The sequence below is a fragment of the Pyrgilauda ruficollis genome, unplaced genomic scaffold (genome assembly GCF_017590135.1).
Source record: "Pyrgilauda ruficollis isolate IOZ18807 unplaced genomic scaffold, ASM1759013v1 scaffold32, whole genome shotgun sequence".
Taxonomy (NCBI): Eukaryota; Metazoa; Chordata; class Aves; order Passeriformes; family Passeridae; genus Pyrgilauda; species Pyrgilauda ruficollis.
The window spans coordinates 2,933,287-2,946,735 of NW_024524600.1; the positions used below are offsets into that span (position 1 = coordinate 2,933,287).

At 41.3% G+C, this 13,449-nt stretch overlaps 1 protein-coding gene across 2 annotated transcripts in view; it reads left to right on the forward strand.

The window, feature by feature from the left end:
- Positions 1–3,023: 3,023 nt before the first annotated feature.
- Positions 3,024–13,449, forward strand: part of TMCC3 (transmembrane and coiled-coil domain family 3) — a 52,955-nt gene continuing 42,529 nt past the window's right edge. Inside the window, exon 1 of one of the 2 annotated variants that reach the window (XM_041474329.1) lies at positions 3,024–3,137. In XM_041474329.1, coding sequence (XP_041330263.1) covers positions 3,135–3,137 — 3 coding nt within the window. In that variant the 5' untranslated portion in view covers positions 3,024–3,134. Of the gene's footprint in view, positions 3,138–10,842; positions 11,122–13,449 lie in introns of those variants that run through there. The other variant, XM_041474328.1, reaches the window with a different exon arrangement.

Consider the following 13,449-nt stretch of genomic DNA (forward strand, 5'->3'; position numbering starts at 1 on the left):
TATTTTGTATGTAGCTATCTGCATATGTATTGGTGTGTTTATATGCTCATATATAATTTATGTATATAAATTCTAGCTTGATACACACAAGTAAGTGTAACTGAGAGCTCCATATCTAACATTCAAAAGTATCCAAGTGCCACAGAACTTGTAGTGAAAAGCATTTCAAATTTACTGGTGGATGAAAACAGGATTTTAATGCACATCTGAAGCAGAACTGTAGTAAACTAGAGACACCAATACTGTGACTGCTTTGAATGGTTCTGCAGAGCATGAGAAGCACTTGCTCATTCCAATTACCAGACTATTTTTTCCTTGCTTTAATGCCCGCCCACAATTTATAGAATTAAAACCCATTGGCCATACCAGAAGTGATTTGAAAGGGTCCTTAGTTGTTGAAAATTGATAATGTTCGCAAAAATCTAAAGGTTTATCCCAGCTTCATGACATTTAAAAAATCTTTTGCAAGAATTCATTACTAAAAATCAGCTCAAAAACCTCTCCAATCAACCTGTAACAAGCATAGCAAGTCCACTTACTTTTTTCTTTTTTGGGGTAGAAATGTACCAAAATTGGTACATCCTTTCTCAAAGGAACTCTTTGGTATCTTCCCACTGCCCTGTTTTACTGTCCATCCAACAGAGTACCCAGCCAACAGTGCTCAGCCTTTTGGAGGACTGAAGTGAGGGCTGCATGATGTTGGTGTTCCCCCTGCCCACCGTGCAGTGCCACATGTAAACTTCTTACTCTACCTAAGAAATGCTGTAAGCATTGGGGAGGCATAAATTAATAATGTGTGTTTATACATATGCATGTCTGCAGAATATCTAATGAACAAAGAGAAGGGAGCTTGAGCAGTATATTTTTAACCTCAAAGTTTTCTGTCTAGTGTTATTCTTTCTGATTTTGCAGGACAATATGAGGGTGTTGATGATTGGCATGAAGGGATTTGTTTGCTGAAGTGTCATTCACAACTGCTGAGGAATATTGGGAAACTAGGAGTGGAAAATGCTCGTGTGCTGTATTTGCTGACACAATGTTTGTATGCCTGCAGGTCTAGAAGTTACAAAAGGAAACAAAATCACAGAATGTTCTGAGTTGGAAGGGAGCCACAAGGCTCATCTAGTCCAGCTCTTAAGTGAATGGCCCGTATGGGGATGGCACCTTGTCATTATTACCACCACACTGACAACAGGGTCAAGAGGGTTATGTCAAGAAGTTCTGGGGGAAACAAGTCAAAAAAAAAGGTTTGTCACAATGTAAACAAGCTGCAGGAAGTTCAGGTCTGTGCATGCAAAGAGGGTGTAAAAAGCTATCTGTAAATACAGAACACACCTTGTGGGGAGAAAACCTGATGATCTGGGGTCAGTTAATCTCTTCTGGTTTTAATTGCTGTATGATTTTGATAGATGGCTGAAGATGTCATGCTGAGAGTTACTGAACATTTGTTTGTTTTTATTCTCATCTTAAGAAGATTATTCACTTCAAGTGTTTAAATGCTGAGGGACATTGTTTAACTTTTTAATGTTTATTTGCTACTGCTCCCATTCACTACAGAGGAATGCAAGAATTCCCTGCTGATTTAGTTGAACTTATCTACTTCTTTTCTCCATCAGTGAAGCTGAGTTGTGTATACATGCATACCCTCATTTCATATTATTGGGTGCCTTAGAAAAATAAATATATTATAGTTTTGGAGACTGACCATATGAAGTCCAGATAACTAAAGGAAATTTAGCAGTAGCAAACTCCCCTTTCAAAGGGGAAAGTTTGTAGGGATTTAGTGAAACTTCTCCTGGAGATGACTCATTCTTGGAGAAGATGAGCATATTTTTGCTGGGTCAGCTATTTAGTTATATAGAAAGTTTTTTTCTCTTTGCTTGAAAACCAGATGATTGTTTATGTATGGTGCTTTATCTCCACAGATGTTTTAATGCCACATTTGCATTTTCAGTCCTTCAAGCAGTTCTGCTAGTTTTCATCTTTCCCTCATCTTAGTTCCAGCAGCTGGTATTATGATATTCAGATATAACTGCTGATTTCAGCTCTACCAGAAAATTCATACTGAAGCTTTCTGCTAGGTTTTTGCTTGGATGAAGCTGATTGTTATTTTTCCAAAGCCTAACTGATTCAAGCTGTTCTGTTATAAGTTCTATTAGAAAAAAAATAAAAGAGGAAAATAGTTCATTTTGGGGTACCCATGATTTTACAAGTTTTCATAAGTAATAGGTGACTTAAGATTTGACTCCATGTCTTTTACATTAAGAGTCTTTGGATACACATGTACCCTATGTACTATGACACAATTAAATCTTTGTCAGCTAAGAATGCAATGCATGATTTGCTTTTTTTACTTCTGACGTCTGCTATGTTCTGTGTTCTGCCCCCAGGCATGATTCCCTGCCCACTTTCCTGAGTCAACACAACAGCTTGAGTAGATGTGCCAGTGAAAATGAGGGAGCTAATAAAACCATGTATTTTCCAATGTTATAATTTATTTTGTTTTGACAGAAATAGCTCTCACCTGCACCAGCTCTCAGAGCAGCCCACTATTGTGGAATCTAAATTACAAGCCAGCTTTAAAGGATAAGATTCTAGACTAAACACAGGCATTGAAGGTACATCTCTCTGCCCTGATAATACATACACATGTAGCATTACAAGTTACTGGCCGTCAGTTCTACATACTAACTGAAACTGTGTCATCCAAGCAGTCAGTGGTTTTTGTTGCAGTTCAAGTACATAGTCTGCATCCTCCTCTGCCCAAGTTACTGCCTGTGGACAGCTTGCATGGGCTGCTTCCACATTGATATCACCAACCAGCCATTTCTTTTTATGGCCCTGAGGTCTTGGATACCTTCCCATGCCCATAAATTCAAGGACACTGATGTCAGCTAGTGGCTTTGCTGGGGAGGCCCTACCTGGAACTGGGATCATCCTTCATCTCGGGAAGGGGCGTGTGTGGAGGGCACACACGTGTGGAGAGCCCTTTTGCTCCTGCTGGCTGGAGCTGGCTGTGCTCTCGGCAGGGCTACAGGCGTGTCACCAGCTAAGGCAGAACCTTAGCCTTTCTGCTCAAGCAAATCCTCAAGCCATGCCTAGAGGTTCAGCATAACGAAAAGAACTGCTGAAAAATGGTAGGTTATTTTTGTGAAAACTTGTGGTAGAAATGAAAAATAATTTTTACTGACGATTTCCTGTTAGTTTTCAAACTGGGTAAGGTTTATGATCTGATATCTCAAAGGACACAAAATGTGACAAAATACACTGTTTAGAGAAATTACAACCTTTCATTGTAAGAAATGACAGATTTTGGTGAGTGTAAATGAAGAATACACTCTGTTGTTTTGTAGTTGTATCAGACCTCTGTGATTGAAATGCTGAAAATCATTGGAATTTGTAAGGGTCACTGTCAGGTCCCAAGTGTTTGTGATACTACTTTTTTCTTTTGTCTTAAGTTGTGTAATAGGACTTCTTCTTGACTGTGTTACTTTGTTGTAACTTTTGTGTGCTTGCGCCCTAGAAATCTTAATTACTATTGGTATATGCCTTGTGGCTTTTACGGTCTTTATACTGCTAGTAGTTTATATATTGCACCAATACTTTCTTCTGAGACTCCTAATTTACAAGTGTTTCAAAACCTATGTGAAATAAGCAGTATTAGTGCAATGAACAAGCTGGAATACTAAATTTCTCCCCTTACAATACTTAAAGTTGTTGATAAGGTTCTGTATATGTGTGAGATATATACACACAAACACAAATAAATTTAAGGGAACCTTGTAAAAGAACACTGGTAGGCCTGTAACTAATAACAGTTTTTTCCTCTCTTTTTATATTTAACTATTTGTCTTTGAGATTCTTGTTGATAACATCATGCCTTTATACTGTGGGCTTGAAAATTCTGATACCTGTAAAATTGTGAGCCTGAGGTGGTTACAAAACAAAAGTGGGGAGCTACTTGTAGCTCAAGCAGAGGCAACTACTTTGCAACCCTCCATATCAGACCAACCCAAATCCAGCTGCCAAAACTGGTTTGGTTTTGATTTTTTGGGGGGGGGGTTTGTTGTTGTTGTTGTTGTTTGGTTGGTGGGGTTTTTTTTAAGGCAAGAAGAAGGGGACCTTCAATTGTCAGTGACACTTGAGGCCAGCTGATGATGAGTATATTGGTGGGCACTAAACGGGAAGAGGGTTTCATTTTATTCCAGTCCCAGAGCAGCCTGTCTGCTGCAGGGTGTCTTGTCCTGTCCTGTCAGGTGTCTGTGGACATTGAGGTTCTTTTTTGCTTTGTTGGCTTAGGATTGATTTATGTATAAATGCTTCATAGACATAGCTGTATTGGTAAAGAAAAATAAATCCTACCCTTCATACATATAGTTCTAGTAAGAAAAGATTGGTTACAGTTATGCTGGGGATAAGGACATTAATTTTGTTTCAGAAAATTGCATTGCTATATAGCAGAATAGGAATTTTTATTGGGAGATGTTGTGTCTTTGCTGTTCAGTTCTCTAGTGATCTCATGCTGTAATGTTTTCCAGCAATGGAAGTTCAGGGGAACTCCCCCTAAAATACTAGGACTCTACTGTGTCGATACAGCTTCCAAAAACATTGCAGAATAAGCTGCTGCTTATATATTCTTGCTAAACTCAGGTCCCAAGGATAAGAAGATGTACTGTGTGACATCTCATATAATTCATTGGTTGTATAAAAATAAAGCAGAAGACTTCAATTTGTCAAAGACTGTTCCCCAAATTTTGTAATGAATAATGACTTACTAAATCATGATTTTAAAAGCCCAAAAGAGTCATTATGAATAGTGTTTTAAAAACACATGTATTTGTTTAAAATTATATAGTAATAACCCAGAAGTGGCTTCTTGACATATTTAGATATGTAAAGGGAGTGTGTTGCAGGATACTTATAAAAAATGGTTGATACCCATATACTTAGCATAATAGAAATATCTATGCTCTGGGGTTTTTTGTTTGCAATTTCTTGCCTTTAAAATATTTGTTGTTAAAATCAGGCACTTAGAAAATTTTCATAATTAGATTAATTGTAGGTGATCATCTTTTACATTCGTGAGGGAACTTGAACTTCATGTCCCTGTAACTTGCATCTCTGTAGATAGACAGTCACTGTAATAAAACTCAAAGGGCTATGTTGCAACAACTCTCACCAGGACAAGGTGTAGAATTACATGTATAATCATTAATTTTTCTGTCCTCTCATAACCTATCTGTGTTTTCTGGTTGACTGGCAAGGGAGTCCTAATTCTGCATTTGACATTGTTGATTCATATGGAAATAATTGATGTCACGCATTTAGCATGACATAACTTACACAGAGCCACCACCATGCAATGTACTTCACAGATGAATAAAAATTGACAGGTTCCTATCCAGCACCGTCTGCTATCTCTGTGTGCAGCCCTCAGCCACAAACTGAGCTGGGATTCTGTGCAGCCACAGAGCAGTAGAGTGAAAGCTGCAGTGTATTGACTTACAGAGCCTTTAGGAGCTCAGGTGTCAGCTACATGCCACCTCAGAGGGACTGCAGGCGCTGCTGCTCACAGAGTGGGTTAGGGTGGCACATTCCAGGAGCAGTTCTTGTGCTCATGGGTTATGTCTAGCGTGCTTGCTTTAACTTGAGATAAAATGTTGCCCTGATATAACCACCAGAATATGAAGTAATAGGAGATTCAGACTGGTTGTCTTCTGGCAACAGCCTGAATGGTTTGGATGCAAGTTCATATTTGTGTTTTGGAAGGGGGTACACCTTTATGTGCCAGCAGACTGCAGCTGTTTGTCCTGCATGCCTTGTGACAATGTTAAAGTCGCTGATTTGGGACAAAGAGACTGCATACATTCAATCTCAGGCAGCCACAAATCACATACTATGAGGCAGAAGAAAATTTGTAGGCTGATGAGCAGCAACCATTCACGTTGCTAGAGGGAGAATTCTCTACTTGTCTCTGCAACATGGACTATCTTTAATGTAAATAGCTGGGCTCCAGGCGAGTTCTTGGGTATACAGAACAGTTGGCATTTCAGTCTGCTACAAAGGTGGCTCTTATTCACGGCATTTGAAATGCAAAACACTGCCACCATCCAGTAGGTACTGTTTGCACTATCGCTGTCACTCAGCAGCAGCAGTGAGGAATTATGTAGCTGAATTTTCCTAGGTTGTATGAGAATGAGGAAAAGCCTTGAAATTGCCTCTCATCACACAGCAAGGGACACACAATAGTATGCAGAGAAAAGGAAAAAGAAGGAGAACTTCTGTTACTCTGAACTGGAATTTTTCACTTGCTTCTCTATGCTTCACTCCCTATAAATGCATCTCACTAATATAAGAAAGTCTTTGTTTTGCAGTTTCTTACAGTGTAGAAAATGCATACTCACAAAGTGTCCAAAGCTATTCTATTGTGAAAGCACATAAAACATTTCTTAATCAGGAGAGGACAGGAGGAGAGGGGTTAATTTAAAATTTTAGTTTGATATCTGAAAGTTTGTCAACATCTTCTGAATGCTTGTCAGAGCTTGGCAATACAATCTACAAGTCTTAGTGTGATCCCATGGTAGTTTGTGCTGGGTACAAACAAGTAGAGTATCTCCTTTGCTGTGGGTGTGAAAGGCACATGCTTTGGCAGAGGAACTGAGAACTGTGACAGTGCACTCAGGGCTAACTGCAAGACCAATGCTACTCAGCACTGTCCAACCTGACCTCAGACTTGGAAATGACTAACAGTCTCTTTCCACGTAAACCCTTTCTCTGGAGGCTGGTTGATGAAAGCTTTTGGAAAAATATTTGGAGGACAAGTTAAAAAGTCTCTCAAAAGAAGCCCCAGTATCCTGTTTAGAGTACTGGTGTTACCATTGTGGGAAAGGGGATCTTTGTATTCTTCCTGATTGTACCTTTGCCAACATACCTTTGACATCAGATATGTAATTTCTCCCCATGAACATCAGAACACAACATTCAATAATAGCACTTTTAATTCTGGAGGAGTTCAAGGTTCTCCACATGAGAAAGGTGTGCCATGCTTCTCCTTTTACAGGTAGGGTAGTAGGAGTCCAAAGAAGTAAAGTGTGTGCATTACACCATCTAGGGGATTGTATTGTGTGGGAGTTGGGTTTTATTAGGAAATCCCAAAAGTGCACTGGCACTTCTGCTCCCTCCATGACCTATGCATAAGTCAGTATGGAAAATTTGTGGCTTGTAGGTGGGAGTGGTGTGTCTGCTGTGCAAGCATTACACATAGTCATGGGGCAAAAAATGGATGGCATAGATGCAGTTTCTGAAGAGTGAGACAGGAATCATCTTGAGAAGCTCAGGCTCCAGCTGACAGGCCTCCTTTGGACAGTGCCTCTGCTGCACCTCCAGACATTTTATTTTCCTAAAACATGGCAATACAGGCAACTGCAATATTGATGTCTGTCCCTCTGAAAACCAATACAGTAGTCAATACTCTTGTACAGTGATCATAAGTCTTTACTAGACCTCCTGTTCCTAATAGGCATCACTCTTTAAAAGGTCACTTTAATAAGGTAGGCAAAATAATGTAAATACCAAGAGTTAAGCATCGTGGATCAAGCCAGCATGCTGAAGTGAGGGAAAGGACTGGAAAAGAATGGGCACTACTGCTGGGCACTCAGTGTGGGATTTTGGGGTATTTGAACTTTAAAATTGGCAGAATGGACAGCTGGAGTGATTTGACATTTTATCATTAATTTAAGCCATAGAAATTAATGTTTAAAATACTTTCTGAGAAGAGCAAAGGATAAGAGAATGAATCCATGGACTACCATTTCCATCTATGTCACTGTGAGTCCAGCCTCATGCTCCTGCCGCTGTCTGGAAGAATTTGCTTTAGTGGAGTTAAGGTTAAGTATAGAGCAGGTGCAGTGTGTGGGAAGAACATTTATTTAAACTCTGTGGGCTTTTGAAAATAGGAGTGAGAGAAGTACCCAGTGAAGCTCTCAGTAGTACTGAGTACTGTGCTGTGCAGTATTCTGCCACATTCAGGGCGTCACGTCTCTGTTTTGGAGTGAGGAAGGAGAGCTGTACAAACCAGCTGTGTGTGCTAGAGGAGGGCAGGTGGTTTTTGTTTAGCCAAGCCAAATGAAATGCATTCTGCAAATGTGCCATAAGAAAAGAACCTGCTCCTGCTCCAGCACAGGAAGGACCTAGTGGCCCATGTGTGAGAAGGAAAGATAAAGGAGGAAAAGAGCAACCTTAGGTCAGAGAATTGCATTGCACCACAGTTTGGCATAAATTCTGAAGACACATTATTTAAGTCCAACATACAAAAAGAACAATTTCTTTACATGTGGCACTTGCAGATACTGTCAAAATTACAATGGCTCCTAATTCAGCTTGTGTGGAAGGACTCTCCTGACCCATGGGACAGATGCCTCCACCCAAGCAGCTGTTTCTCCTCCACTATAACTTTCTGCTGTGTGCAGCAGTGGTTCCTAATTGACTGGCCTGCTGTCCTGTGGTCACAGCTCCTCCAGGAAGTGCCCAGTGCCAGGGCTTCCACTGCTGGCACAGGAGCCGGGAGCTCTTGTTTCTGGTATGCACCCTTGAGAGCAATGCCCAAGCAACAGATCCATAGGCTTGGTTGGAAGGTGTGACTAATGCAACACTGGGGTCTTACGAGACCAGCTAGATTATGTTCTCTTCTTAGAGGCTACGTCAGGACAGAGCTTCTTTGTAAATATAGTAGTATGTATGTTGATACTACTTTTAAATACATATTGCATATTCCTGCCTCTTTTTATCTTGAAGAGAAGTTTCGCCATTTTGTGGCTAGTCTGCTGGTACTATTTAAATAGGGCTGATATGTAAATAAAAATCTTAAACTTTTGAATGAAGTATGATTTATAATAAGCCTTCTATTACTAAAACATGAAGCAGTTTCAGTGTTTTATGTGTCCCTATTCCAACTGCTTACCCTTTCTGTGCTTTGATCAACTACATCTGGCAAGTCTTTAAAAAAACCCTGAAAGTTTCTGAGGAAATAAGGGTGTTTCATCCTAGGTCCTGAAAACCACACATTCCTGTTTGGAAATGTGCAATTATTACTTCAGTGAAAACCCCAAGTCCCACAAAATTTGCCTATTTAATTTTTCACTCACCTTTACCTCCAGAGTTCCTCACCCTCTGGCACATGAATTAATGTTCATGTCTGAGCTGAAGGACTGAAAAAACAGTTTCCATTTCTGTTTTTTTCCCAGCAGCCTTTTAACTTCAGCTAACTCATTCAGCTTCATAAGAAATATAGGAAGGGTGGCAAGTCACCATCTGTGTGCAGTATCTAGTGTTAGTTTGGTACTTTGAATACTGCATTAGGAAAACAGTGCTTCCTTTAGTAAACCCACTCATTGTTTACTTTGGGATAACTTTGTTAAAACTGGTGTTAGAGTTGAAGATGAAACACCTGCCAAGAAGGTGAGGTCTTGTATTTCTTTTTGTTTTAGAATTCCAGGTCTTTCATTTATGAAGACTTCATTACTTTAAAAGACTACTGAGGTTCTCATGTCAGATCATTAACCTCTGACAGTACTGTTATGTTGGAACATATGATTCCAATAAAACAAACGGCAACAGGGAAATATGTTTTAAAGCTGCAAGGTCCTCCTAGGGTAGTTAACTGTGTTGCTGTTTAAGTATGTTTATATACCCACATGCCTTGGGACTGTTGCTGTCTCCAGCTAGAGAAAAAAAGCAGTGTGACTTGTGCATGAGAGCAACTGTAGCTAAAAGGTGAAGTCCTGCTACTCCTGCAAGGGAGTTGGCCTGAAGGAACTCCAGATTTACTTGTGTAACAATTGGAGATGGTAACTCAAAAAGTCTGTTTATTTCAGAAAGGAAAAGAAATACATTTCCTCTACTACTTACTGATTATAAAGCAGTATTTTACTTGCACTTTTCAGTGGGTTAAAATGTGTTAAGTGCCACTGAAATGCATTCCTCAGCGTAGAAAGTCTGAAGATAAATGTGAAGATCAGTCAGGAGCTCCACTCAGCTCTTAGGAATTTAAGTGCATTGGCATATGCATGCCCTGGAAAACAAGTTTTCCTTGAGCATTCAGAAGTATGGTTTGAAGCTCCCGTGTGCCAGGATATTGAAGGATTTATCTCACATAGGTAATGTGCAGAAAATGGGGCTGAATTGGTTGCTGTGCTCCACTGACCACTTTGGAAAATGCAAGCCCTGATTATTTAGTTGGTTTGACAGAATGTTGATACCATCTTATTGTGAAAACTTCTAGGTATCAAGGGCTTTCAGGCAGCAGTGCTCGGTTGTGTCCAGGGTACCTCAGGCTACCGAAGTCAAAACCTTACAAGTGGGTCTGCCCAAAACCGACAACACAATACTTCTGGTTTCTTCCTTTCTTTTCCCTTTGGACTTCTGAACCTTTAGGATATGCTGTGCTTTGTGAGGTTTCACTATAGCCACAGGTTTAGGTTTGTTTTAAGGAAGTCGAGATTGCCTGATGGTAACTCCCTCCAAGACCTGGATCGGACCCAAACCAGCTGCGGTCAGCAGGAGGAACTGTCATCCCTCTGTCCAGCCATTTCTCTGGGAGATCATCGTGTCCCAGCTCCGGCTGTCCCCTCAGACAGGACGGCCTTGAAAATTAAACAAACGAAGGGACTTCTGGCCCAGTCCCTCTGGCTAAGCTCTCTCCCACCTTCATCCCCTCTCAGGCGTCCTTCTTTTTTCGAAGGAGGGGGTCACCCCAGCCGCGGTCCCTCAGTACCCGTGCGGCGGGACGCGGAGCGCCGCGGGGCCGAGCCGGCTGTGCCGGGCTGGGCAGCAGCGGGCGGGGCCGTGCGGGCGGGGCCGTGCGGGCGGGGCGTGCCCGGCGCTCCCGCGCGGCGGCGATCCCGGTCCCGCTCCCGATCCCGGTCCTGCTCCCGCTCCCGCTCCCGCTCGGTCCCGCGGCCGCGGGGCTGGTGCTTGGGCGGCACCGCGCCCGGCGTGGTGCAGGGGCAGAGCGGCAGCAACAGCAGCGCAAACACACGCGCAAGCATGCCGGGCAGCGACACGGCGCTCGCCGTGGGCAGGACGTACTCGGACCCCGAGCGGCACCGGCGCCGCAAGACGAGGGTAAGGCGGGGGAGAGCAGGCGCTGGGGCTGCCTGGGGGATTTGGGTGCCGAGCTCTGACAGGCAGCCGCCAACCTGCGGCACTTTCCCCGTGAGGTCTCCGCGTTTGCTAGGCTGACGATCTAAAGAGAAGGTTTTTTCCTGTGTGATTCTTTCATGTTCATGCTCTGGACGCTTTTCGGTATAGGAAAATGAAATGAAACTGGATATTGACTTCATAGAAACCAATGTTCGAGGTATCCCCGCAATCGAAACTAGAGGGATACAAGTGTAATAGAGAACTTACTCACCAGAGTCAACAGCGCCGATGATTTAATGCCGTGACTCTGTCTCGATCACAGTGGTGAATACCGGGGTTTGCTTCTGTTTCTCAAGGTTTGTTTCATAAACTCTGGAGCAGGTGATTGTATCTGGCAGCAGACAATTATTATGGTTCCTTTTATGAAGTTAAAAGAGGGCTGTGGCAGGAATGGAACTTGACAGAAAAAGTGTTCTAGGGATAAAGTAAGAATATACTATATATCCATGATGCATGGCTTTATGAAATAGCTTTTCTTAGTCTTCTGGCAAGTTCGTCTTTCTTTATTTTTGTGTTTTGTTCATATGGTATATATATAAACATAAACATGCATAGGCAAAGCTTGTGATCCTTTCATGTATTTAGTGGCTTTTATGGTAAGTGTTCTGTTGATGAATGCACTTTGCTTTTTAGTTTAAAGTTCTTACCTAAATGTTCAGCTCAAAGACATGTAAAAAGTGGCCCTTTCTTCCCATGCACTGCAGGAAAGGAAAAACGAGGTTGCTCTAGCTGACTTGGGATATTGGCAGGAATCCTGTTTTCTTTTCTGTGCTGAGATCTTGGGTCTGACAATAAATGAACTTTATGGTTTGAAGTGTAAGGATCAACTATTTGTGAGGCAAGATCTTTTCTGGGAAGTGATGGGGGTAAAGGTTTTGGGGGTTTTATTTTCCAGTACTGCGCATTAGCAGTATTCTCCATCCCTCCTGTCCATTAATTCACAGTGATGAAAAGGAGATGGTGTGATTCAGATTGCTTCAGAATAATGAAATATTTGTAAAATAGATAACCCTATACACTGTAACATTACTACTGGATTCTACAATGCTCTTCACACTGTAAGGTGGTCGCACATGCTAGTCATATTGGAGTTAACAGTGTTATGCATTTCCTTTGTTCTTCTCTGTTGAAAGTTGAACTGATTAGTTTCTCTTTCATTGATCTTGCTGTAAGAATAGTGACTACCTACCTAAGTGTGGCCATGGAGAAAAGTTGCGTATCTTCATAATTTTTGGCATATTTAAAGGTTAAACTCTACTCCCTATTCTAGTTGATTTACCTAAAAGTATAAGGTATCATGCTGTTTCATTTATTGTACTTGTGTAATGACATTTAAAAAAAGAAATCTCATGTTTAAGGTAATTTTTTATTAGCATTGGTCTTCTGCATGATTTTGGATTTCTTTAGTCAGAGTTAGTGTCATCTTCCCTTCCTGTGACCATGAGGGCTGGAAATACAACTCTGTACAAGTTTAGAGTTGTATGTAATTGTGATGCTCCAGGGTTTGGGCTTTACAAGTTGTGTCAAATATCACAGAACTTGTAAAATAATTGCTAGGTATGGTAGCAGCATGTTGTATGTTCCAGATGATGGTAAGACCTTGTATTAAATCTGTTTGGGCTTAGTCCAGACAAATTGGAATTTTTCCTGGGTAAATTGCCTGGATAACTTGAACATTTCTCTTACTACCTTAGCCATAGTAGTAGAAATGGTCACACACTGGAGCAGCAAGAACTGGTGGTATTATGTAGAAAAAAGCAAGAAATTAGAATGCTGGCTTTTACTTACAGACTGAACAAAAATAATCAGAGCAGCTGAAATTAAAGCTGTCATTCTCAAACATGGATGGAGAAGAATAATGCAGTGCATGAACACAACAATACAGAGCTGGTGGTGGGCTTCTCAAGAGCCTGAGCAGACAGACATGGGAGGCTTGCTGTGTGAAGAATGCCTTAGAGCTGGATTTGGTAGCAGGATAGGACATGTTGAAAGTAAGGTGAAATCCATTTAATAAAGTCTGGGGAAAAGAGAGGTGTTAAAGTAGAAGTTGGATCTCCTAGTCTGTATAACATAGGCTACTGAGTCCAGTTTTTAGGTGGGTGGGTTTTAAAGGAATTCTCCAGTCTATAGGTTACTGCATGTGTCTTCCAAGCCCAGCTAAGGATTTTCCTTATGAGAAAGTGACACCTTTTCACTGGACAGGTAAAATGACAATTCCAGAACTGCTGTTGAGTATACTGTAGGAAGGCA